The sequence below is a fragment of the Trichechus manatus genome, unplaced genomic scaffold, assembly GCF_000243295.1.
Source record: "Trichechus manatus latirostris isolate Lorelei unplaced genomic scaffold, TriManLat1.0 scaffold00001, whole genome shotgun sequence".
Classification (NCBI taxonomy): domain Eukaryota; kingdom Metazoa; phylum Chordata; class Mammalia; order Sirenia; family Trichechidae; genus Trichechus; species Trichechus manatus.
This window is the reverse complement of record NW_004443937.1, coordinates 2150244-2178086: the sequence shown is the minus strand read 5'-3', so window position 1 is coordinate 2178086 and position 27843 is coordinate 2150244. Positions and strand designations below refer to the sequence as shown.

General features: G+C 40.9%; 1 protein-coding gene across 4 annotated transcripts in view; it reads left to right on the top strand.

Annotated features, from left to right (window-relative positions):
* Positions 1-4267: 4267 nt before the first annotated feature.
* The window catches only part of IL5RA (interleukin 5 receptor subunit alpha), a 48305-nt gene continuing 24729 nt past the window's right edge, over positions 4268-27843 (top strand). For 3 of the 4 annotated variants that reach the window (XR_002824778.1, XM_004368277.2, XM_023735358.1), the window contains exons 1-9: positions 4268-4455; positions 5815-5933; positions 11828-11912; positions 13431-13576; positions 14654-14792; positions 18824-18977; positions 19053-19240; positions 22186-22331; positions 25035-25173. Coding sequence is in view for 3 of the 4 variants with exons in the window: in XM_004368277.2 (XP_004368334.1) it covers positions 11831-11912; positions 13431-13576; positions 14654-14792; positions 18824-18977; positions 19053-19240; positions 22186-22331; positions 25035-25173 (994 nt within the window). In the remaining variant the exon portion in view is untranslated. The remainder of the gene's footprint in view (positions 4456-5814; positions 5934-11827; positions 11913-13430; positions 13577-14653; positions 14793-18823; positions 18978-19052; positions 19241-22185; positions 22332-25034; positions 25174-27843) is intronic. The other variant, XM_023735458.1, reaches the window with a different exon arrangement.

The window sequence follows — 27843 nt, the reverse complement described above, 5'->3', positions numbered from 1 at the left end:
TGTAGGAAATATAGGGAACATTAAAGCAGCCTTTTGGGCCAGAAACTATTACCCTGACAATGATTAAGGACTACTTTTAAGGCCTCTTTAGTGATGAATATGCTACATCTAGAATTAGATGTGTAGAACTTTAAAGAGTAGACCAGATGGCCGATACCACATCTAAACTTTTCTGGGTGCCTTCAGCAAATAAAGGAGTCTCTCTTTCTCTGTTCCTTGTTTACTGCTGCTTTCCCTGAGGAAAATCACATTTTTCAGGTCATCTAACAGTGATTGATCCAGTTTCATTTCGGCAACTGCAGAAACAGTTACCTCAGGAGCCCCGAGTGTATACACTGTACTTGCTGAGCACATACACAAACACTTTCAGGAAGTTTTGTGCGGGGCACGTTTGTCGTTTGCAAGCAGAACTACTGACCTAACTTGAGCAACCGCCTCCCTGAGTCTCCTCTGAGGAGACTGTGGTCCCTGTACTCCCAAAGTCTCCTGCACCGTCTTCTAAGGGGACGTTGGATCCTACATCAGTCACCCCTTTGGGTTAAGCCTGAAGGTCTCCTTTCAAAGGCAACTACCTCTATTTATGTAAAAACAGCATGGGGAGGGCAGTGTCTGACCTCTTCTCACTTCATGACGGGGAAGGATATCAGTATCAACACCCCAAGGCTGACTCCCATGAGGCGGAGGTCAGATATGCCGCCTCTCTCTGCCATCTTTACCAATTCTGAGACCAACTGTCCTTCCCATGGCACTGTCTACTTCTATGCTGTGTTTGATAATTCATTGTAATGGCCACACAGAGCTCACAGACAATACACACAATTATGGGGTTTATTAGGGAAGTAACAGGTTACAATTCAAGCTCAGGAACATTCAGGATACAGTTCTTCCATCAGGACAGCCTCTTTTCAGCTGTGCTTGCAGGCACACCTCTCCCTGGCCCTCTGCCTCTGCCCAAGGCACTCAGCTGATGTCTCCCACCACCACTTCTCTGCTATCACTTCTTGCTGTTTTTAGGGTTACAGCTCACTCTCTGTCTTCTGGGTCCAGGAGCTTCTCAGAGCAGGGATCCCAGGTCCAAAGGACACGCTCTCTGGTCTTAGCTGTTCTTCCTTGGTGGTGGTGGAATCCTCTCTTTCCCACCTCTAGGGTGGCTCACCTCAAGCCCAGAGGGATGGCAAAACTGATCAATCCCCTTGGTGGGCCACAATTACCCTATCTGCACAGTCCTGCCCAGTCACTTGGGTTGGAGTTACAAGACCATGGTTAGAAAGGCCACACGACAGTGATCCATCACACCGAATTTGGCTCAGGTAATACCTGAAGCACCATTATTATCCACTCACATTACAAGCCACATTTTTTTTTTTTTTAATTTTCCTCCTTTTGTTTATTGGCAGTTTTTTGTTGTTTTAAAAATACAGATAACACATTTGCCAATTCAACATTTTTCACACGTATAATTCAATAAAACCAATTATAGCAATCATGTTATGCAACCATCACTAATATCCATTGCCAAATTTTCTATCCCCATAAAAAAAAACTTGTTACTACCTAAACATTGATTCCCCTCTTTCCCCATTCCTCCCACCCCTGGTAACCACTATCATACTCTGATCTTTATGCATTTGTCTGTTCTAGGTATTTCATATTAGTAAGTCACATTCTTTTAAAGTCAGCTTTGCTAGTGTATTAGTCAAGGTTCTCCAGAGAAAACAGAACCTATAGGAGATATAGACAGATTAGATATATAAATATGTTTATATCTACCATCTGTTTGTCTGTGTCTATCTATCTAGAGAATTTATTTTAAGGAACTGATGCACTCAACTGGTGGCGGGGGGCGGGGGCGGTGGGGGGCAGGTCAGCAAGTCCAAAATCTGTGGGCCAAGCAGCTTTGGAAACTCTGGCAGTATTGTGTCTGAAATTAGTAGGCCAAGAGGCAGGCTGGAAACTCCAGCAGGATGTCTATTTACAGTCTCAAGGCAGAATCTTTCTCGTCTCAGGAAATCTCAGTATTTGCTCTTAACTGCTTTGAACTGATTTGATAAGGCCCATCCACATTATGGAGCCCTGGTGGTACAGTGGTTAAGAGCTACATCTGCTAATTAAAAGGTCAGCAGTTCATATCCACTAGCTGTTCTTTGGAAACCCTATGGGTCAGTTCTACTCTGCTCTGTAGGGTCACTATGAGTCAACTCGATTCCGACTCAAACCCTATGGGGCAGTTCTACTCTGTCCTGTAGGGTTGTTGTCTTAGTCATCTAGTGCTGCTGTAACAGAAATACCACAAGTGGATGGCTTTAATGAAGATAAATTTATTCTCTCACAGTCTGATAGGCTACAAGTCCAAATTCAGGGCATCGGCTCCAGGGGAAGACTTTCTTTGTTGGCTCTGGAGGAAGGTCCTTGTCGTCAATCTTCCCTTGGACTAGGAGCTTCTCTGAGCAGGAACCTTGGGTCCAAAGAGCACGCTCTGCTCCTGGTGCTGCTTTCCTGGTGGTATGAGGTCCTCAATGTCTGCTCACTTCCCTTCCCTTTTATCTCTTGTTAGATAAAAGGTGATGCAGGCCACACCCCAGGGAAACTCCCTTTACCGTGGATCAGGGATATGACCTTAGTAAGGGTGTTACAATTCCACCCTAATCCTCTTTAACATAATATAATCTTGCCTCATTAACCACAGGCAGAGATTAGGATTTATAACACATAGGAAAATTACAATCACAAAATGGAGGATAATCACACAACACTGGGAATCATGGCTTAACCAAGTTGACACATATTTTGGGGGGACACAATTCAATCCATATCAGTTGCGGTGAGTCAGAATTGACTCAACAGCAATGGGTTTGGGTTTGTTGTTTTTTTTTTTTTAATCCACATTATGGAGGGTAATCCGCTTTATTTACAGTCAATGGATTGTAAATGTTAATCACATGTAAATACCTTCACAGCAACATCTAGACTAGTGTTTGACCAAACTGGGCACCACAGCCTAGCCAAGTTGACTCATATAATTAAGCATTTCATCTAGTCAGTCACCTTGCCATTGCTCAGACAGAAATGGAATAAAAGAATACAAGACAGGAACATCTAAGGAAGTTTACATAAATTGACAGGTGAGGTGCTGCACTAGGAAGTGGGACAGGACGGAGGGGGAGCTTTGTCGCAAGCTGCAGACCAACATAGCCAGTGTCACAATGTGTATAGGATGAGCCCAGGCTACAGAGACTAGCAATTTATCACATCCAGAAACCCTTCCCCACACCCATATTGACTTGAGGGTACAGGACATCTTAACAAAGCTGAGAAGGGCTAAGGGCATTCCCTAAAGCTGAGAACAAACCCAAAGCAAACTCACTGCCGTCGAGTCGATGCCGACTCACAGCGACCCTACAGGACAGAGTACAGCTGCCCCATAGGGTTTCTAAGGCTGTAAATCTTTACAGAAGCAGACTGCCACATCTTTTTCCTGCAGAGAAGCTGGTGGACTGGAATGGCCCACCTTTTGGTTAGCAGCTGAGCCCTTAACCACTGCACCGCCAGGGCTCCTTAAAGCTGAGGAGGGCTGCTAATATTCAGCATGTAGGGAGAGGTGTATTCCTCACACCTCATTTCTTGTCAAATCACATGCCTGCTGCTGAAGTAAGTGATGATGTTCTTATTGTTAGCTGCCTTCAAGTTGGCCCCTGACTCCTGGCAGCCCCATGTACAGCAGGATCAAACCGTTGTGATCCATAGGATTTTCACTGACTGATTTTTTTAAAGTACTTCTCCAGGCCTTTCTTCCTAGTCTTTCTTAGTCTGGAAGCTCTACGGAAACCTGTTCAGCATCATAGCAACATGCAAACCATTACTGACAGATGGGTAGGGGTAGTGGCTGCGCATGAGGTGCACTGAGTGGGACTTGAACCCAGGTTTCCCACATAAAAGGCGAGGAGTCTATCACTGAACCACCACTGCCCTCATGGTAGGAGACGGGTACAGATAAATACTCCAGCTGAATTACACACATGAAGAAACCAGAAATGTAATGCTTTCGAGTGCTTGCAGAAAACTCGATCCTCTTGTCGCCAAGGAGTAAAAGTTCATTGCTAACTTCTGAATAGAGTAAAACATCTCTGAGAGAGGGTGACATTGCAGATTAGACAGTTATCAGATAGTGGCTCTCGGACAAGAACCATCCTTTCATTGGACAGCAGTTTAGTCACAGGGAGTTTCAGTTAAGGCTGGTTCTTAACTGCCCTCTTAGCAATCTTCCTCGATATTTGCTTAGCGAAGTCGACTTGCCATTCCATTGCAAAGGAAGCAGCCTGTGACTGTGTAACCATTACAGCTGTGATGATGAAATGGTGAAGAACTGCCTCTCAGTCAAACAGTGCACCCAGAGATAAGGCTGTTTCCAAAGCCTCTGCTGCTGCTGCTTCTGATCGGTGGTAACTGCTCTTCTCAGTAAGTGGGGATCAAATGGTTGAGTCACCACACAGTGAACACAACAGTTTTTTTTCTGTAACATTTACTCTAACAAGAACCTGTGTTCCACTTCCTAATAATTTCTTTACTCTGGTGGTGGAGGGGGGGAATAGGAAAAGAAATAATGATTTATAAATATATTCTTAAATAACGAAAAAGGGGAAACAAAACCCCTTATAGCTCTGTTATTAGCAGGGAGGGGACTAGTAATGGTGCTATTAAATGTGTATCAAGCAGGTGATATTGATTCTGGTGATAGCATTCTATTCTTGCATTCTGGTTAAACTAACTGAGATGTGCAAATCTGTGACAAGGTGAGTCGTATTAAAATGACATCCATAGATTTTGTTAATGCTTATATGAGATGCTTGTTTTCCACTGTTCCAGATGCTTTATAGAATTAAAATGAGATCATATACTCTGCCAAAATTTCTTGGAAAATATATGAGTTAGAAAATAGTACACAGACTATAACAAAATATCTTGGCTAGGAAGCTGCAGAGTTAATTAAGCTACAGATTAAGAAGCAACAAAAAAGGAGTTGATTGCATTGCATCAAAGTGAAGACATTCTGCTTTTCGTTTCTCCTGAGGGTTCTGGGATTTCCAAGATTGCTTTGATCTTATAGAAAATATATAAAAATTTGCTGAAATATCTCACTTGGTTTTATGTTCACAATTTTAATTATTTACCCAAAGCAAAGTAAAAAATATTTCCAATGTAGACAGAAGAAACAGAACAACAACAGCAAAAATGGAAGTAGGAAGAAAATTAAAAAAGGAAGGAAGCAAGAAAGGAAAGAAGGGAGACAGAGAGATTAGACCGAAGAAAGGAAGAAATAAAGGAAGAGAAGTAAATCAGGATATCCTGATACCACTTATACCTCTTGAGCCTAAAATTCATAAGCACGTGAAAAGTGACTATGCTTCTCTAGCCGTATGGAGTTATATCCTTGATACCTGATTTAATGAATTATCATACTGAACTTTTCATTTTCTGGTATGATTTATCTTTTGTGTGAAAGAATTGTGCCCTTTTTCACAGCTTTTAAAAAACAAATGAATCGATGTAGGTATTTGTTAAAAGTTTGCATTTCAAAACCTAATAAAATTTTGAAAATCAAAAAATCACCTCATTTGTTTACATTACTTGCAATGCTGTTTGGGGAACTTTTAAGCCAAGCCTTCAAACATATTATACCTTCTGACAAACGGACCGGGCTGTTACACGCTCACCAACCTGCCGTGCTCCTAACTTAGGTTGTCCCTTTGCTAGGTTTTACCAAACGTAGCTGGCTTTGTCAAGAATTATATACCGATTCACGTTTATTCCATACAGGGCAGCTACACTTAGCATGATAATGTGCTAGGTGCTGGGGCTGCAGACATGAGCGGGACCTGGTCCTTACCCTCTGCTACTGAGTACTGGTCAGACATAGGAGGATCGTCGGTGCACAGGTAAGCCCAGAGGTGGAGGGCATGGATGCGGGATGACAAATCACACCATGTGTAGTTAGCAGGAAGATCTTAACTATTGGGACATTTGTAGAAAACCCTTTATTCACCCATTTTTCAAATTTCCGAGACAGTGGCACTATTTCCAGCTAGCTGACAGAGTGTTTCATGTCTGTGGCAATGTTTGGAATCCTGTGTTATATTTTAGGACTATTTCAGAAAATGCATTCAAAATTCAGTAGTAGTAAGAAAACTTCAGTGTATTGTAAGTGGCCTTTATTACTCGTTTATATTTTTAGGAGTATACATAGTTTTTCATCTGGTGTAATGCTGTTTACCTAGCTAACTATGTATCTCGCATTTTACCCCTTGGTTTATTTACTTCCCATCACCTAAGAGACAGGCTTTATTGCTGATTACACTGTATAGGAAAAAAGAGGAAGTAAAAAGCAAGCTCTTTACTTTTAAGAGCAGCGGAGTGCAGAGAGTCTAACAGAGCATGAATCCTCCTACTCGCTTTTCAATTTCTGTCCACTGAGGTTTGAGTTTGGACTTAGGTGTTACCACAGCAGACTCAAAACGCCTCTGAAAGCAGGGCTGCAGATACAATTGTGGACACAAAACAAATTCCCCAGACAGAAATATAAGTTCGAAGGAAAAAAGAGGTGAAAATATTTCTATTAACGAGTCTGAACTTCAGTAGAATTTGACCAGTTCTCTGGAAAACTTGGGGAAATCCATCTCAATTGTCAAAACTTTACCCAGCTAATTTGCTAAAGATATCTGGGGTGCAAGAGAGTGTGTCTTGTCTTCTCCCAGATTTCAAAGAATATAACACCAGAAGCCACAAGGGCACTCGAGGAGTTTTTTGATTGACTTGGTGAAGCAAGTAGCTCAAGATCTCCTTTGGTAATCAAACACCATGTGTTTGCTTCACTCTGCTTAAATTGAATCTTTGTTTCACAATGGAATGGTTTGCTTCTTGATGTTAACTGTAGCTATGGGAAGAAGAGATACAGGAACACACTGTCATTTTGATAAATATTTTTTAAGTTAGTGGAAGTAGCTCTATTCTTGACTATAAAATATTTCCACTTGGCATCTATAAACGGTGTATTAATTTTGGGGTAAAAGGATGGCCCAAAGAGATTTGTTTTTCCAGCTGAGGGGATTGCTGTGCCGGGGATCACAAGTATTAAGGGGTCGTGGGCCTAGGTTAAAGGAGCCCTGGCATGGTGGTTAAGTGCTTGTCTGCTAAGCAAAAGGTCGGTGGTTTGAACCCACCATCCACTCTGTGGGAGAAAGATGTGGCAGTCTGCTTGTGTAATGATTACAGCCTTGGAAACCCTATGGGGCGTTTCTACCTGTCCTACAGGATCTCTCTGAGTCAGAATCGACTTGACAGCAGGGGGTTTGGTTTTTCGGTTTTGGGCCAAGGTTAGAGGTGTGTTCAGGAAACAGCAGAGAGCAAACACATTCATAGAAAACATAGGGTCAAATGCTAAAGTCCTAGTAATAGGCAGACTTGTATGGAATTCATCTGGCTCACAAAAAATTGTTGTTTTGTGTAATATTTAGACATGTCATTACTTTCAAACTCCTGTTTGAGTCTCTTGTGTTGTCTGTAGGACAATTTATTTACTTTCAAAGGTAGCATTTTAATTTATTTATTTAGTATTGTACTTTAGATGAAGGTTTACAAAACAAACTAGCTTCTCACTAAATAATTAGTACACATATTGTTTTGCGACCTTGGTTACCAACCCCACGACATGTCAACATTTTCCATTCTCGAATTTGGGTTCCCTATTACCAGCTTTCCTGTCCTCTCCTGCCTTCTCGTCCTTGCCCCAGGGGCACACTAAAGGGGCTGGTGTGCCCCTTTAGTCTCCTCTTGTTTTATGGGCCTGTCTAATCTTTGGCTGAAGGGTAAACCTAGGGAGTGACTTCATTACTGAGCTAAAATGGTGTCTGAGGGTCATACTCTCGAGGTTTCTCCAGTCTGTCAGGACAGTAAGTCTGGTCTTTTTTTTGTGAGTTAGAATTTTGTTCTACATTGTCTTCAGCTCTGTCCAGGACCCTCTATTGTGATCCCTGTCAGAGCAGTCAGTGGTGGTAGCCAGGTACCATCTAGTTGTGCTGGACTCAGTCTGGTGGAGGCTGTGGTGGTTGTGGTCCATTAGTCCTTTGGACTGATCTTTCCCTGTGTCTTTAGTTTTCTTCATTCTCCCTCGCTCCCGATAGGGTGAGACCAGTGCAGTTATCTTAGATGGCTGCTCACAAACTTCTAAGACCTCAGACACTAACGGTAGCACTTTTTTTAATGGAAATATTGCAGTAAGAAGTGAAAAAAAGATTAAAGCTGTTTCATGTTAAAAAATGAATAACCAAAAAACTTTTGAATGGTTAAATTTGAAAAATAATTCTATTTTCAGCAGCTATCAAATCAGAATACATGGCAAATTCTAGGGAAGAGTGCTTGGTTAAGTAAAATATGCAGTTATTCTCCCAATGAGATATTCAACAGTTTCATCATTTACTTTAACAATTTAATTGCAAATGATAAATAGATGTTCATTATTTTTACAAATATGGTTATAACATACTACTTCCTTTGCCAGTCAGTAAAAATCACTAGGAAATATCAATTTTAAATTTTTTTCTGACCTAGAATTATTCCTATTAATGAAAATTGTGCAAAGTTAGAGTATATTTCGCATATTTACTGACATCTCAAAGATACCACCTTCCTAACTTAAAGAGAAAGCTGTTTTGCTGTTGTTGCTTAAGGGTTTTTTTTATCTTTGCTTTTCAGGCTTAGTAAATCACTAATGTTGTCCCTTTAACTCATTAAAAATTTCCCTCATAGAAAATTAAAAAATATATATATTAGAGTACCTACTTTTGTTGTCATTGCTGTTGTTTTATAAATTCTTTTTCTATATAGGTGGAATCATCATAGAGAAAGAAACAAGATTATTTTTTATCAAAACTGCTATAATTCCAATCAGCAATACTTAGTTTATTTGAAAAAGGAATTGAATGATTTGTATACTGTTTCTTTCCCCAATGTTGTGGCATTTTATTAATTTCATAGTTAAGGAGTAATAATGAACTAAGAGAATTTTTTTTTCATGTTTCCCTCCAGGGTGTTTTTTTTTTTTTTAATACATATTTTTTATTGTACTTTAGATGAAGGTTTACGGAACAAATAGTTTCTCATTAAACAGTCAACACACATATTGTTTTATGACGTTGGTTAACAACCCCACGACATGTCAACACTCTGCCTTCTCGACCTTGTGAACTAAGAGTATTTCATATTATTTTCTAAAGGTATCCATTTTAGCCAGGATCTGTCTTCTGTAGTTTTACCAGAACTACATTTGGAAAATTCCAAGCCATTTTAACAGATTTTAACACTGAAAATTGTAAGTCATTTAGATTAGTACCACAGAGTTGACAGAATATAGGTTTTACTGTCAGAAGACCCGAGACTGTGTCCAAGTTCCTTTCCTTACCAGTGGTTTGATCTTTAGACAATGATTTGACCTCTCAGACTCCTTTTCTTCATTGTAAATTGGATAATAAAACTGGGTAGTAGCGGGGTAATGTACCCGTTACTGAATCATTAGAAGGAACACGAGAGACAGTAGGAAGAACTGCCTTGTAAAATTGAGAACAGCATACAAATGATGGAAGCCAGTCATATTATTTGATCTTTGAAGTTAAGTTCATGTGAAAAATGACTTTCAAAATTTGCAGAAGAAAACACCCAACATTTCTAACCTACAATTCCCAGCAAGAGATTTTCAACTCTCTTCTTTGACATGTAAAACAAGATGCAGAAACTTACCTTATGAACTCAGATGAAGACTGTGTTTTATCAGTGTTTTCACACGGCCACGTTGAGTTATTCGACATTTCTTCTCTAAATTCATTTTCATCTTCCCATTGTTTTAGGTCGGGAGTTCTATTTTCTCAAGGTCTGTATCTGTGCTTTCAATATCTTTTGTGGCCTGTTCCCATTTGGGTTCATCAAAAAATTTAGCCTCTCGCAAACTCAAAGTGTCGTTGTTAGCCACCATTGAGTTAGCCCCTGACTCATGGCAACCCCATGCACAATGGGATTGGACTGTTGCGACTCATAGGGTTTTCACTGGCTGATTTTTCAGAAGTAGATTGCCAAGTCTTTCTTCCTAGTCTGTCTTCGTCTGGGAGCTCCCCTGAAACCTGTTCAGCATCATAGGAACACGTAAGCCTCCAGTGACAGATGGCTAGTGGGGGCACATGAAATGCATTGGCCAGGAATCAAACCTGGGTCTCCCTCATGGAAGGCAAGAATTCTACCACTGAACCACCAGTGCCCCCCAAACTCAAAGTACCACAGGTTTATTCTGGGTTTGTGATACAGAGCTTCTCTTTCTCACATTACAAATTGTTTCAGATGTAAGTTTCTTGTCCTGTTGGCTCGTGTTTAAATACTCATCCATGAAAATGGTAATGTTGTTAATTTTCAATTTTATTAACTGTGCCTAATCAAAAAACACCAAACCCATTGCCATCAACTCCATTCAAACTCACAGCGACCCTATAGGACAGAGTAAAACTGCCCCACAGGGATTCCAAGGCTGTAAATGTTTTACAGAAGCAGACTGCCATGTCTTTCTCCTGTGGAGCAGGTGGTAGATTCAAACCTCCAACCTTTCAGTTAGCAGCCAAATGCTTAACCACTGCACCAGGAGGGATCCTAAAAACAAACAAACAAAAAAAAGCACGTTGCCACCCAGTCGATTGCGACTTAATGTTACTCTTCAAAGATCTGCTCTGATTGCCTGCTGAATATCAATCCTTTACCACTTAAGGAGCCCTGGGGGCTCAACTGCTACCGGAAAGGTCAGTAGTTCAAAACCACCTGCAGCTCTTCCGGAGAAAAATGTGGCAGTCCGCTTGCCTAGAGATTTACATCCTTGGAAACCCTGTGGGGTTGCTGTGAGTCAGAACCTACTCAACAGCAGTGTGTACTACTTACTTCTGGAGAAAGATCTGCGCCTGTAAAGATCACAGCCTACAAAACACTATGGCGCAGTTCTACTGCGTCACATGGGGTTGCTCTGAGTTGAAAACCTGACTTGATGGCACCTAACAACAACAACGCTATTTACTTTCCTCTCTCCTAACTTCACACACACTGTATTCCACTGGGAATGCCTTTCCCCTCTGGTGAGTGGCAAGAACTCTATTGCACCCTGGAGGAGTAGATGCAGGAGTCTTTTTGCTCCTCCTATGCCCCATCCACACCTTCATTGGAGCAGTTGCCATCCATACTCAGCTATACAGCTGTCCCTCAGTGTCCTGCGGGAGTGGTTCCAGGACCCCAGTGGATACCAAAATCCTCAAATGCGCCAGTCCCTTATATAAAAGGGCATAGTATTTGCATATAACGTATGCACATCGTTCGTATACTTTAACTCATCTCTAGATTACTTACAATACATAATACAATGTAACTTCTGTGTAAATAGCTGTTACACTGTATTGTACAGGGAATAATGACAAGGAGAAAAGGGTCCACCCAACACAAACAGTGAACTAAGGAGACTCAGACAAACAATGCTCAAACAAATGATCTGCCATTGGTTGAATCCGAGGAATCCACGGATAGGAAGGGCCGACTGTAGTTATTTATTTACATTTCACTTTGCACCTCTGGCTACGGCTCTGCATTGCAAGGGCAAAATCCATGGTTTATTCATATCTGTTTTCTAGAAATAATAGATATTTCATAAATGCTTGTTAAATGGCCAAATGACTACATGTTACATTAGAAAGTAGCTGTCAGTTTTTCTTTAAAAATGTCAACAGATGATTTGGATTTTTATCTTTCATTTCTGTAGGACATGATCATCATGGCGGCTGCATTGCTGATTCTTTTTGGGGCCACGGTGATATTGCAAGCAGACTTACTTCCTGATAAAAAATGTAAGGGGCTTTGATTCAATTCAAGGATGTCCCTTTTAAAAAAATATATTATAAAAAGGCTAGCTCTATTTTCCCCTCAATAAATCCTCAATTAAGAAATTATATATAGGTTTCTAAAAGGATAGAATATTCTTATCAGAATAAAAACTCTGTAAAAATGCTATATTTTAAGAAAGTGTATTTGAAAGAAAGGCCATTTTTATGCTGTAGTGGAAATCATATTCCAAGTGTAGGTGTATAGGCACTATGGAATGAGCTGGAGCTCATGGCCACATATGGAAGGTCTTTCCATGCAAAGGAAGGGTTAAAAGATCTTAGAACAAAGGAATAAGAAATTCCATGATTTTCTGTTCAGAAACATGTTGATCTGTGGGTTTGATGTGATGACAGAGGTTAAGAAGGGAAAACTGTCACATGGTCCCTATCTAGTGCTGTCTAATAGAACTTTCCATGATAACAGAAATGCTCGGTGTCTGCACTGCCTGTTGCTATAGCCACTAGCCATATGTGACTCTTCAGTACTTGAAATATGGCTAGTGTGACAGAGGTAACGAATATTTGATTTGATTTTAATTAAATTTAAAAAGCTGCGTGTGGCCAGTGGCTACCATGTTGAACAGTGTAGTATGGACAAAGCTCTATGTGGCAAGTGTGATAATGGAAACTAGAGTTTCACGGAAGAGTACTTATTCTTACTATGTCTGACGCAGCCTGGTATTTTCTATTCTGTTCTCTTCTATGTCATCAAAAAAATTGCTGCTCATAAGACAATAAATTACCATAGCTCATTAATGAATGACTTTCAGTTTGAAAATTACTTTTATAGTGAATAATGATATAGTAAAATGTTCATATTTCAATAAAGAATATATAGATGTTGTAGATAAACACCTGGGTGAGTTTAAAAAATGAGTTTAAAAACAATTTTATGAATCTCTTTCCAAAATTATTAATTTCAGTAGTACGCATTCTCATGTTGTTGTTAGGTGCGCCTGAGCCGATTTCCACTCATAGCGGCACCATATGACGGAGTAGAACTGCCCTATGTAGGGTTTCCTAGGTTGTGGTCACTATGAGTTGGAATTGACTCAACAGCAGTGGGTTTAGCTTGGGTTTAATCTTTTATAGGAGATCACCAGGTCTTTCTCCGGTGAAGCTAGTAGGTGGGTTTAAACCATCAACGTTTCAGTTCGCAGCTGAGCACTTAACCTGCATTCTAATAAACCAAAAAAACCAAACCCAGTGTGGCTGAGTCAATTCCAACTCATAGCGACCCTATGGGACAGCTGTAATCTTCACAGAAGCAGACTGCCACACCTTTCTCATGTGGAGCAGCTGGTGGGTTTGAACCACTGACCTTTCAGTTAGCAGCCCAGTGATTAACTGCTGCACCACCAGGGCTCCTTTACATTTTAATAGCCATAATAAAATACTATACTGCACAACAAAATATTTTTAAAGTCCTGTCTACGTACAATTGAATACTGTGTTGCTTCTTTTTTTTTTTTTAATCCACAGTTGTGCTTCTTCCACCTGTCAATTTCACCATTAAGATCACTGGTTTGGCTCAAGTTCTTTTACGCTGGGAGCCAGATCCTCATCAAGAGCAAAGGAATGTTAATCTCGGATACAGGGTGAGAATAAATGCACCACAAGAAGATGATGTAAGTGCTTATTCTAACGGCAATCCTCATTTGAAGGAAATATTCAAGTTGACTGCATTTTCATTATAAAATAACGTTTTAAGTTCTCAAAAAACAAGAAGCTACTCAAGGGCTTTTGTTATGTCCCTTTTAGAGCAGTGTCTCTGTTGAAATAGCTGTGAACTGTCGACTAGTGCCAAGCAGAGAGTTGAGCATTAAACAGCATAGAACGTTTTATCTTGGGGACAAGTCTTTCACTCAGGGTTGAAAATCTGACAGCTCTTTAGGTTCAGTGGATTAAACCTTGGTTTTAAGTTTCCTCTAAAGTAGTCAAAGGAATGGAATAGAACAACTGAGTACAATGAGAAGAGGGCAGGGTATTGTGTCAGAGAGACCTGGTTTGAATCCTGGTTCGGCCACTTCCTGCCTTTGTGACCTTGAACCAGTCACTTCTCAGAGCCTCAGGCTTACTGCAGGTTCATGTTAAAGTTCCCAGTACATAGTAGGTTCTCAACAAAGTTAAACAAAAGGAGAAGTGATTAGTATTAACCATTCTTCAGTCAGTATGGTATTCTAGAGAAATTACTGTCAAAGAAGTACCTTTGGGGAAGGGGCTGGGACTAGCGGTGGTAGTCAAAGGGGGCTTGAACCTTAATTATAAAATTTTGCTTGTTTTTTATAAGAAGAATGTATTCTTGTCTCATTGAGGAATTATTGTAATATTATTAACCTATTGTTGTCAAATTGGTTCTGACTCGTGGTGACTGCATATGTGTCAGAGTAGAACTGTGCTCCATAGTGTTTTCAGTGGCTGATTTTTCAGAAGTAGATCACCAGGCCTTTCTTCTGAGGTACCTCTAGGTAGACTCCAACCTCCAACCTTTGGTTAGCAGCCAAGCGCCTTAACTGTTCACACCACCCAGGGACTCCATATTATTCTAATAGTTTTATTATGAATTTTGTCTAGCAAAACTATTTCATTGCATTTTATTAATGTATAATTTAAGAAGTGGAAGAAAATGCATACTTGTTTAAAACAGTCCTCTCAATAAGGCTGTTTCCCGTTTATGTTTCATGACTTGTGGGTTTTATTTTTAGTATGAAACCAGGGACACTGAAAGCCAATGTGTAACGATCCTTCATAAGGGCTTTTCAGCAAGTGTGCAGACCATCTTTTGGAATGAACACTCACTGCCTGCCAGCAGCTGGGTTTCTGCAGAAATGAAAGATCCACCAGGTAAGGTAGACCTCTAAAAGTCCAATCTTATATTTTGGACTTTGCAGGTATAGGAAATTAGAAACAACTCCTTCTTCTTTTCATCAGTTCATCTCAAGTATCCTTCCCTAATACCAAAATCCTATCTTAGTTATCTAGTGCTGCTATACCAGAAACGCCACATGTGGGTGTGTCATGGATTGAATTATGTCCCCCCAAAAATGTGTGTATCAATTTGGCTGGGCCATGATTCCTTGTATTGTGTGATTTTCCTGTGTGTTGTAAATCCTGCCTCTATGATGTCAGTGAGGGAGGATGGGTGGCAGTTGTGTTAGTAAGGCAGGACTCAATCTACAAGATTGGATTGTATCCTGAGGCAATCTCTTGAGATATAAAAGAGAGAAGTGAGCAGAGAGACAGGGGGACATCATACCATCAAGAAAAAAGCACCGGGAGCAGAGCGTGTCCTTTGGACCTGAGGTTCCTGCACAGAGATGCTCCTAGTCCGGGGGAAGACTGATGATGACGAGGACATTCCTCCAGAGCTGAGAGAGAGAGAAAACCTTCCCCTGGAGCTGATGCCCTGAATTTGGACTTCTAGCCTCCTAGACTGTGAGAAAATAAATTTCTCTTTGTTAAAACTTGTGGTATTTCTGTTAGAGCAGCACTAGATGACTGAGATGGGGTGGCTTTAATAAACAGAAATTTTCTCATAGTCTAGGAGGCTAGAAGTCTGAATTCAGGGTGCTGGCTCTAGGGGAAGGCTTTCTCTGTCAGCTCTGGAGCAAAGTCCTGTTCCTCAGCGATCTTTATGTGACTTGCCATCTGTCTTCCCCAGTCTCTGGCTGCTTCTTTTTTTATAATTAAAAAAAAAAATGTATTTTGTTGTTTTTGTTGAGAATATACACAGCCAAACATACACCAAATCAACAGTTTCTACAGGTACCATTTAGTGACATTAATTACATTCTTTGAGTTGTGCAACCATTCTCACCCTTCTTTTCTTGAGTTGTTCCTCCCCCAGTAACATAAATTCATTGCCCCCTAAGGTTCCTGTCTAATATTTCCAGTTGCTGTTGTCAATTTGACCCATATAGATAGTTCTTAAAAAAGCATAATGCTCAAGGTTTTTTTTTTACCAGTTAAGATAAACTCTTGTTTGGTTTTAAGAAGACTTCAGGGGGTATTTTTGGTCTAAGGTTTAAAGATTATCTCGGGGCAATAGTTTTCAGGGGTTCATTCAGCCTTCATGGCTCCAGGAAGTCTGGAGTCCATAAGCATCTGAAATTCTGTTCTGCATTTTTCCCCTTTTGATCAGGATTCTTCTATAGAAACTTTAGGTCAAAATATTCAGTCAGGGTAGCTGGGCACCATGTAGGTTGTCTGGTCTCATGGCAAAGGAGGCAGTTGTTCACGGAGGCAATTAGCCACACATTCCATATCCTCCTCCTATACCTGACTCTCCTTCTTCCTCTGTTGCTCCAGGTGAGTAGAGACCAATTGTTGTGCCTTGGATATCTGTCTGCTTCTCTATGTCTAATCTGCTCTTTTATATCTCAAGAGATTGACTTAATACACATCCTACACTAATACTGTCTAATTATCATAAAAAGGAAAACCCATTCCCATACGGGATCACAACTAGTATAAGGGTTAGAAGGAACCCTGTAGCACAGTGGTTAAGTGAGTGCCTGCTAACCAAAAGGTCAGTGGTTCGAACCCACCAGCCGCTCAGAGAGAGAAAGATGTGACAGCTTCTGTAAAGATTACAGCCTTGGAAACCCTATAGGCCTGTTCTACTCTGTCCTATGTGGTTGTTATGAGTTGGAATTGACTCAATGGCAAGGAGTTTTGTTTAGAGGCACCTTGGAAGAAAGACCTGAGGATCTACTTCTGAAAAATTAGCCATTCGAAACCCTATGAAACACAGATCTACTCTGACATACATGGGGTCACCATGAGTGAGAGTTGATGCCAACTTGTTTCTCTATGCCAAAGGAGCTCATTCATTGACTGTGCTGCTCGTTGAGCACATACAACATTATATTGTTTATCTTTCAAAAACAAACATAGTTATACACTGCCATTCCAACCATAGTATATCCTGCTTGGGTGCAAGGGCGAGGTCTCATGCTTTACAGCATCTGTCATAGCATACTTTCGATGTAGTATGCCTTCTTGTAGTTGTTTGTGGATTTTTTTTTTTTTTTTTTGAATTCTCAGACCAAATGGAAGAAAATGTTGCTGAGAGTTCATAGAAGCTAAGAGACTGAACAACCAAATTGCCATAAGGAAAGAGGGTAACATCCCATCTCTGTATTGGTCTCCAGCAGAATGTTAGCATTTCTGATACTTGGAAACAGTGATACTTCCAATTAAACACTTGAAAACACACCCATACATGCACACAGACCCACGGAAGGAAAAGAGGAGAAGCAGGCCATCAGATCCTGATCTCGCCCATAGGTGATTTTAAAACCATTCTCTTGTCACAACTGGCTGAGGAGACCTTGCCTCCTGAATTGTATCAGCAACTGAGAACAGCATCGGAATTGCCTTCCCATTTACTCATTTATATTCGTGTTATAACGTGTTGTCTGTACCATAAAGCAGCTCGTTCACAATGACCTTAATCCCAGGTATAGAGACTCATTCAAGGTAGACACAAGATCACAAATACAGGTCAGTGTGTGCCTTTCATTAAACCAATTTATCTTCTTTCTATAGTGAATAACTGAGTTATACCTGTAATGTACTTTTCTGCATAACATGTTTGCAATTCTAATTGTTCTCTGGGCACTCCGGTACAGGTTCACACTAATGAAAAATTAATTATTTCAACCTTGAGCTAAACTGAATTAACACCAAGTAATTCTTTGGAGGGTAACTGCAAGACAATCAGACTTCAGGAACTCTAAACTGCACTTGGGCAGGGACCATCTAGTCATTTAGTGAATGGACAGGTACACACACACACACACACACACACACACACACACACTTTATATAACTGGCAGTGCATGGTAATAATACAAAGCAAATCAACTTTTAGCTGATTTTTATTCTGTCTCTAACTTCTCTGTTGACAATGCTACCCTTATCGGCTCCATCAGGGGATCCCTCCCATTACCCTCTCCCTCCTCCTCTGGCATGATTTTACAACCAACTCAACCTAAGTTAAAAAGACACCCTTCTACCTTTCAAAACCGAGTCTAATTGCTCCCACTTTGGTGTGGTCCTCCCTGACCCCCAGCTCAAAGGCTTTTCCCTCCTCTGAGCAACCACAGGCCTGTGTTTCCCACAATGTTCTGAAGGGCAAGCACTAATACGGTGACAAGGGGGGGTTGAAATGAAATCAAGGCTTTCCAGTCCAATAATCTCAGGAAATGCTGGGAGAAACAAAGTTATGTTTAAAATCTGAAGGTTTCCTTAATGTCCTAGCATATTAAAAAGGGCTTTAACATGCTAATATTCTTTGAGCCTCCAAAGGGATGGTGTTATTTTGCAGTGTTGGCAAAACAAATTTCCTTCTGAGCAGCAATCTCTGTTCTTCATGAAACATTTGGATACAACTTTACACAAGGATCATTACAGTCTAAGACAGAAAGTGGCATTGGAAACCTTCCTCGACCAATCCTCTTGTTTACAGCCGGAAAAACTGAACCCAAAGTTAGTAAAGGGTCATTGTTTCACAGCTAGTTACTGACAAATGTGTCATTGGAACACCAAGGTTGCTGGATACCAAACTTTGAGTTTTTGGGTTTTTTTTGTATGACAATACGTTGTACTGTTCTTGAACTTTTCATGTCTGAATGTCATACACAGAACCCCCTTACCCTAGAGTAGCTGGAAAGCTCTTTGAGGTCAGAAGGTGGGGCTTTGTAATTCTACCTTTGTTTCCCCAGCAAGTTGGCCCTTGACGAATAGTAGGTTTCTATCTGTAGTAGGTGATGACTGATGGTTTTTTGATGATGGCTAAGATGTTCAAAATCACTGCAGTGTCGAAAGAAGTACAAAATAAGTTCAATTTTGCTTTGTTTTTGACCATCTAGGGTCTCCTGGAACCTCAATTGCGAATTTAACTTGTACCACAAACACTGTAGAAAATAATTATGTGCACTTGAGGCGATACCAGGTGTCTCTTCGCTGCACCTGGCTTGTTGGCCAGGATGCCCCTGAGGATACACAGTATTTCCTCTACTATAGGTTTGTACCTATTTTTACTTATGCAAATGGGTTGTTTGCTCCAGCGTTATAAAACTTACGAGTGTCCCAATTTAGGTATGGCTCTTGGACTGAAGAATGCCAAGAATACAACAAAGACACACTGAAGAGGAATACTGCATGCTGGTTTCCAAGGACTTTTATCAATAGCAAAGGGCGAGACAGGCTTGTGGTGCATGTGAATGGATCAAGCAGGCATGCTGCAATCAAACCGTTTGATCAACTATTTGATCTTCATGCCATTGGTAAGATAGACTTAATTACCCAAAGTTAAAATAACTAACTCGTAGAATATCTGCATTGGTAGCGGTTATAAAGATCACCTAGTTTAACTACTTCTCTGATGCTAAGTGACCATCTAGCTCAAGCTGGGAAACCACTGGGGAGGCTTTCTCAACCTCCAACCAATCAAACCAAACCAAGCCAGTTGCTGTTGAGTTGACTCCAAATCTTAGCAACCCATGTGCTGCAGAGCAGAACTGCACTCTATAAGGTTTGTCCAACAGGCTGTTGAAAGCAGACTGCCAGGTCTTTCTTCTGAAGTGCCTCTTGTGGATTTGAACTGCCAACCTTTTGGTTAGTAGGCGTGTGCTTAGCCGTTTGCACCACGCAGGGACTCTTCTCAGTCTCAGCACTATGAATATTTTTAGCTGGATAATTCTGAGTTGTAGGGGAAAGGGGCTGTCCTGTACATTGCTGGATATTTAGCAGTATCCTTGGCCTCTATCCACTCGATGCCAGCAGCCCCCAGCTGTGACAACCAAACATGTCTCCATACATTTCCAAATATCCCTTAAGGTAGGGCAAAATCACCCCCAGTTGAGAATTACTGCACCAGGGGAGGTGAGCTCACTGCTCAACAGGGCCTATTTCATCTTGCAGCAGCTCCGACTGGTCTAGTGGAACTACCTCAAACAATTCTGACCTTTTCCCCACAAGAAGGTCCCTCAGCTATCCAGAGGCTGCCATATTTTCCATCTTGAGCCTCCTCTTCCCCAAGCGAAACTTCGTCTGATTCCTCACGCACCCTCCTTATGCCCCTTCTGCATTCTGACCTGTCTCCTCTGGACACTCTCAAGTTAGAATGTCTCTCTCACCGTGTGAGTCTCAGATCTAAACATTCTATCCAAGGTTTGATCTGCTCAATTCTCAAAACAGAGGACGCTCTTCCTTATCCTAGATCTTCTATTAATGAAACTGAGCACATTACATTCTCAGTTATTACCGTTGGAGACTTTGACGGGGCAGGGGAGGTACGGTTATTAGTGTGGGCTGTGGAGCCAGGCTGCCTGGACTTGAATCCTGACTCTTCCACTGACTACTAAGCAACCTTAAACAAGCTGGTCATCCTGCTCTGCCTCAGTCTTCTGATCTGAAAAATGGGGACTAATTGCTTTGTGCTTGACCACTAACCTAAAGATTGGCGGTTTGAACCCTCCCAGAAGTACCACAGAAGAAAAGTACTAGAAATCTGCTTCCATTAAGACTACAGCCAAGAAAACCCTATGAAGAAGTTCTTCTCTGTAACACATGGGGTCACCATAAGTCAGAATTGACTCAATGACAACTAACAATAGGACTTTTGTGAGAATCAGGGGCATTAATAATTACATAATGTTCAGAACAGTGATGGCATATGTTTTCAATAAATATGCTAAAATATTATCTAAAGGACATAATTTAGTCCGTGAAATATCTATATCAAATGGAGTATAACTTTATTTAAAGAATCATAACACTTACAAAAGAGGTTATGCAATTCTCTTCAATGCTGTATTTCTTAGGTAATCTAAAAATGTCACCTTTGTGAAAACAGGCAATAAAAAATGCTGACGGAGATCTGGGAAATAATGATATTAATATGACTAAGGACGCAACCTGGCACAGACCAAAGGAATTGACTTTTTTAATGATTTTTTTTTTTTTTTGAGGCCAATTCCTAGGCTCACTAAAATAAACTCTTTCATTTTTTGTTTTGTTTTGGGGATGGAGTATGGAGCTTCGGTTGTCTCTTACATAAAAAGAATGGATTGGACTAAACTTGTCTTTGCTTGTAACTCTGTAGTTCTTTCCTCTGAGATCTCGATTGATTTTCTTCATGGCCGGGTGAGGTGGGTGGAAATTACTGTGTTTCTACGTGGATGTTCTTGTCTTAGTTTATGTGACTTAGATCTCACAATTAATGGCTCATGGGAACAAGTCAAGAACGGTATCCACTGGCTCTGCTTCGTGCCTTTCCGTCTGTAGAGCCAGTTGGTACTGTTCTTGGCTTGTTCCCATGAGCCATTAATTGTGAGATCTAAGTCACATAAACTAAGACAAGAACATCCACGTAGAAACACAGTAATTTCCACCCACCTCACCCGGCCATGAAGAAAATCAATTGAGATCTAAGAGGAAAGAACTAGAGTTACAAGACAAGTTTAGTCCAATCCATTCTTTTTATGTAAGAGACAACCGAAGCTCCATACTCTGTCCCCAAAACAAAACAAAAGACACATAAAACAAAATAAAAGAAAAACTGAAGCCCAGAAAGGGGAAATGATTTGCCCAGGGCTGTACATCTGCTGGCAGAATAGAGGCAGGGCTTGGTGGGAGCTCCAGGGCAATCTTCTTTCCATTGTCATTTTACCCTCAGCTTCATCCAATGGGGTGCCTGGGTGGTACAAACTGTTTATGCACTTGACTGCTAACTGAAGGGTTGGAGGTTTCAGTCCACCCACAGGTGCCTTGGAAGAAAGGCCTGGTGACCTACTTCTGAAAAATCAGTCACTGAAAACCCTAGGTATGGAATACAGTTTTACTGTGATACACATGGGGTAGCCATGAGTCGATGTCAACTCAATGACAACTGGTTTGGCTCATCCAACACAGAAGTACAAAGGGATGGTAGAGTCTTTCAGTGAGCTGACGGAGTATGGGATTAGACTGCTCCTTTCCATTTAGAGTAGGAATCCTTAAAGTTTACAGGAGGGATCTCTTTTTCTTCAGCACTACAAGAGAGGAGTCGTATTTGAGGCCACCAACTTCCTGTGGCTTGGAGATCAGTTGATTAAGACCTGATGGTAAATACTAGAGATGATCATATCCTAGAAATTCATTGAGAAGTGTGGGTGGATTGGATTGATCAGTTGCTATCACTGATTCCAAAAAAACCCAAAAAACCCTGATCTCTCATTATCTAACCTAGACCGAGTAAATCCTCCAATGAATGTCACAGCAGAGATTGAAGGAACTTGTCTCTCTATCCAATGGGAGAAACCAGTTTCTGCATTTCCAATCCACTGCTTTCATTATGAAGTTAAGATTTACAACATAAGGAAGGATTATGTTCAGGTAACTCTTCAGATCATGTCAATGTTCAATGATATGCATTCTCTTAGAAGCATTTAAAAAATAATCTTCAGTGACAGCTCTGGCTACAGCTTGGTACTAAAAAGGTCAAAGTTAATGCACATCTACCTAGTTGTTAAGGAAATAAACCAAACATTACTGGCCTTTTCTCTTGAAATGACATACTTTTGGGTGGAAATAATGTGAAGGATTCAGATAAAAACCCATTAGCACTAATGGACAATAAGTGTAAGAGGAAAAGAACTGAGAAGACAGCCAGCATTTATTGAACACCAACTATATGTCAAACTTTATTATATTAGTTTTTTCCACCCCCACAGTAATTCCATTATATAATTATCATTTCCATTTTACAGGTCCCGAAAACTAAAAAACAGGGCTGATTAAGTAACTTGCCCAGAGTCACAAAGCTAGAAAAAATACAAAAGTCAGGATTCAAACTCAGGGCTCTTAGACATCAACACTCATGTCTTACTGATAGTAGGCAGAGCAAATTCAATTCCGTTCAACAAATATTTAATGAATTGGCTATTTTGTGGCCAGAGTTGGGAGCTATAAAGATAAATAAGATACTGTTTCTGCTATTGAGGGGCCCAGTTTAGTGGACATGCCCACCTGCCTCAGAGTTGCTCTCCCACATTAAAGACCAATGGAGGCACAAAGGAGGGCGTGGGCAAAGCAGCCTGTTGGGGGGCTCTATAGAGTGGAATTGTGTAGAATCTTGAAGGATGAATAGAAAGTTGCCTTGCTAGAGAACAGGGGAAGGACGTTCCCAGCCAATGCTTCTCCAACTGCCTGTGGTGAAGAACTGGGTTTGTTTAAATATCTAATCCATTATGCATTGGTAATTTTGTAAAATATAATGAAAATGATTTGTTAGAAAAACGAAATATAACCAAAGACATGTAAAATGCAAGCCCACTGATCATGTGCTTGGATGTCCTGGTGATGTCAAATTGCTAGAAACATTTCTAAATTGTAGTTTCAATTTCTGTACTTATCTTGCCACAGACCAGTAATACACATTCCTGACCTCTACCAGTCCGGTTACCGTACTGTGAGTGGCAGGGGTCTAAGAGAGCATGATTCCTTGAGCCAAATGGTCAACATGGGTATAACTCTAGGCCATACACCCCAACTTCTCCCAGAGTGAACTTGTAAGATTTTGTCAGAAAAAGAAATGGATTTCCTTTTGAAAAACCATGGCCATAGGCATGAAAGCCATTGAAGGGTTTTAAGCAATAGGGAAATATGACCACATCTTCAGAATTGAAGGAACAATTTTGGTAGAAGTACAAAAGCTGGATGTGGGTGAGGAGGGGCATGAGGACACAGGGATGTCTGTTAATGGCTACTATAATAGCCCAAGCAAAAGATGACAAGAGCCCCTGGGATGGGGATAAGTAAAGGAGGGAGACACACACCCAGGAGGTATGTAAGATGCAGGTGTCAGGGACACATCCCTGGTTTGGGATACAGGGGGTTGGCTGGATGGTGGTGCTACTGGCCAGTACAGGGAATAGAGGAGAAGGGCCTATTTGTGAGAAAACATCCTTGCTTCAGTGCTGGACAATTTTATCCTAAGTTATCTGTGGCCAGCTAGCATTGACTAAGCATATATTATTAAGTTGTACCATCCAAATTGCTGTTTTTGCAGATCAAAATATCGAATATTGGCAGTTTTCCATAGGATTCAACCTAATATATCCTTAAGTTTGAGACTTACAATGGTATTTTCGTTTAGCTCAATAATCCATGGGTTAGATATTGTTGTCCTGTTTTACAGATGGGAAAACTGAAGCTCAGAGAGGTCAAGGAACTTGTCATGCAGTTAGTTGGAAGTAGAGCTAGGATTCCAACCCTGCCCTTCTGAGATTCAAAGTCTGTGCTCTTTCCATTTCCCATGCTGCCCCTGCACCACTCCCCCGCTTCTGGTTGTTTGAGACATTCCTGTATCTCAGGGGTCAGCAAATTTTTTTTTTAAGGGGCCAGATATGAAGTATTTTAGACTTTGTAGGCTTTTTGGTTTCTGTTGCAACTACTCGACTTCGCCATTGCAGAGGGAAAGCAGCTATAGACAATATGTAAATTAATGGGCATGGTTGTGTTCCAATAATACTTTATTGTGGACACTGAAATTTGAATTCCATGCCATTTTCATGTGTCGTGAAATATTATTCTTCTTTCGATTTTCTTCCAACCATTTAAAAACATAAAAACCATTCTTAGCTTACAGACCCTATAAAAACAGGCAGTAGGCGTGATTTGGCCTGCAGACCGTGGTTTACAACCTGTGCTGAATATGATGGGAACCATGTGATATTCTTTAGTTAATATGACTAGAAAAAATGGAGGGACAAGGTGAGGGGGATGCTATGCTCTGCTAACTGCCACTCCAGTCTGTCAGTCTGGAAACTTCAGTCCCACCCAGATAGTCTATCTGTGCCTTACAATTGACCAGTGTATCTGTTTTGGTCACAGAATAGCTTTTCTCTGAAGGGTGACTGTCAACACATCTGTATTGAAACAGTCTAGAATAAACAGATCAATATGTGTCTTACTGATTTTAAATTGATCGCTGAACAGTGAGTCATATTTCCGTTAGAGGACATCCCATTCTGATCATTGGCATAATGTAAAATGTGTGTCTAGAGATTCTTATAATGCTAATCTTTCCCCATTTAGATAGAAAAAATGATGATCAATTCCTTCATCTCGGTAATTGACGATATCTCTAAGTATTCAGTTCAAGTGAGAGCAGCAGTGGGCTCTCTGTGCAGGGAAATGGGACACTGGAGTGAGTGGAGTCAACCTATTTATGTGGGTGAGTATCTTATGCTTATTTTAAGGCAAGCTACCTTGATGTGGTTGTTGTTGGGTGCTGTCAAATCAATTCCACCTCATGGCGACCCCATGTGTTACAGAGCAGAACTTTTCCATAGGGTTTTCTTGCCTGTAATCTTAACAGAAGAAAATTGCCAGGACTTTCTTTCGTGACACCACTGGGTGGGTTGGAATTGCCAAGTTTTAGGTTAACAGTCGAGTGCAAACCATTTGCACTACCTAGGGACAAGCTACTTTACTGAGGATTAAAGCAGATAATCCTGGAAAGTATGCACATTCAATTACAGGTCTCGAAATGGTTTCCCATCTCTTCTCTGCCTCATCTTCTGTAGAGCTACTGCCTTTTCAGCCTTGACAGAGACCCAATTACCTGGAAGCCAGTGAAGCACCTAAGCCTCTCACTAGCACCAGCCCTTCCAAGGCCCTGTACCCAGTTTTTTTGCCCCAGATGTTCTGTTTCTACTTCTATCCAATTTTTAAAAATTAAACTTTTTTTGGACATAATTGTAAAGTCACATGCTGTTGTAAGAAATGATACAAAGAGATCTCATATACCCTTTACCCTGTTTCGCCAAGGATAACATCTGGCAAAAGTATAAGCACAATATCATAACCAGAAAATTGACATTGATACAATCCACTAATCTTACTCAGATTTCATCAGTTTTATATGTACTGATTTGGGTGTGTGTGTGTTTATTTCTAAGCAACAGTATCACATGTAAAGTTGCCTGTGTTAACCACCACAGTCAAGATACAGAACAGCTCCATCTCCACAAGGATCCATTGTACTGTCCTTTTCTAACCACAGCCTCCACTCTCTCCCCATCTGTCCCTAACCCCTGGCAATCACTAATCTAATCTCCATCTTTGTAACTGCCCTGTACCTAATTTTGCATTCACATTCACAGTTTTCTGTTCTTAAAGAAGATTTAAAATAGTTTCTTGGACCACAAAATCTGGATCCACTTCTGGGCCTTCATATCCAACATTTCATATCCAATGTTACTACACACACAAAACAATTGGGAGTCTCCTGGGCTTTCTGTGTTGGTTCTGATACAGTTTTTGCTTATGACCAAATCGACTCGTTTATTTGTCAAGTAAGGTAATTATCCATCAGTGGGATCTGTGGAGGGCAATAAAGTACCTGGTAGTGGCTCTGGATGAAACGGCATTTCTGTCCTCACCTTGGGCCAGATGGCAGTCCCCTAGCCTGATGTGAAGGTAGAACATTCATGACCCGTGTTTGCTGTTATCTGGGTGTCTTGGGCAAGAGAACATAGGTGTTTTATGAGAGAAGGGGACGGCGTAAAAGCAGAGAGTATGTCTTGTGTGTTTGCCCCAACCATGCAGCCTGGGGATACAGACGTACGTGGTGAAGTGTTGCATTAGGTCTGCAAAAGCATGGGAGGTGAAAGGAACACTGGAATCTGACAGAAAATGCAGTTTTAATGCCAGGCTTGTCACATATTGGAGTTCCTGGGTAGTGCGAATGGTTAATGGCTCAGGTGCTAACTGAAAAGTTGAAGGTTTGAGTCTACCCATAGGTTCCTCCAATGGGGTATCCAATGCCATTTGAAGAGTGTACTTGGCAGACTTCTTTTAGTCATGTGCTAAAATTTTCTAGTATTCAATTCATTTGCATAGGCTAAGGGGTGGGTCTTCAGGAAATTTCTGGGCAGTGACCTATTAGCCCATGTGGGTATGAGTTAGATCTGACACATATCATGTAGATTTCCATGGAAGACTGGGAAAGATGAGGAAAGGTCTGGGAATGGAGAACTGTTCTTTCTAGCAAGGGAGCTGGTCGTGCTGAATTACTGAGTGTCCAAACGGGAATGTCTCTCCTAGAGCTGTGCAACACACAACTAGCACAGCTTAGGGGTTGGCCCTGATCACCCCATTGTGGCTCAGAGGAGCAGCATGAACTCTCCTGGGGAGAGAGAACTGAAAGGAGCAAAAAAGAAATTGAGAATGGACCAACTTCATAATTCTGCTGAGGCCAACCTTCCCCTTCTCCTAGGTTGATACCTCAACCTGACTAAACTGACCCAGCACACACGGGGCCTCCCTCAACAAAGCTTCATCTGCGCAAATAAAATGAACTCTACTCATTTAGAAGGAAACCAGTAGAAGAAACATTGATCAGTTCCAGGGAATTTTTAACAAGGTTATTCATTTTATTGAATCCCTGTTGCGGAGGCTTAAATTTTATTACTCCCATTCAGTGGATTTCCTTTTTAATACACTTCCTGTTAATCCCCAAAGGCACAAGTCTTGTTGGCAACAAATTATTGGTATTTCTAAATCCTACCAAATATACAGTCTCCAAGATTTTTTAATGCTGGTCCAAGGTGCCTCAGACCAACATGGCGGAGCTTGGAAACTAAGGCCAGATTCTCAGCTAAGGATTCATTTCTGCTTATGAGTGCTTGAGTTTTGAAGTATAGCAGAACGAAATGTTGCCTAGTCCTATGCCATCCTCATGATTACTGGTATGTCTGAGTCCACTGTAGTGACTGTTGTGTCAATCCATCTCATTGAGGCTTTCTTCCATTTTGTTGACCTTCTACTTTACCAAACATGATATCGTATTTTAGCAAATGGTCTTCCCTTTTGATATGTCTGTATCAGACAATATTCTGTT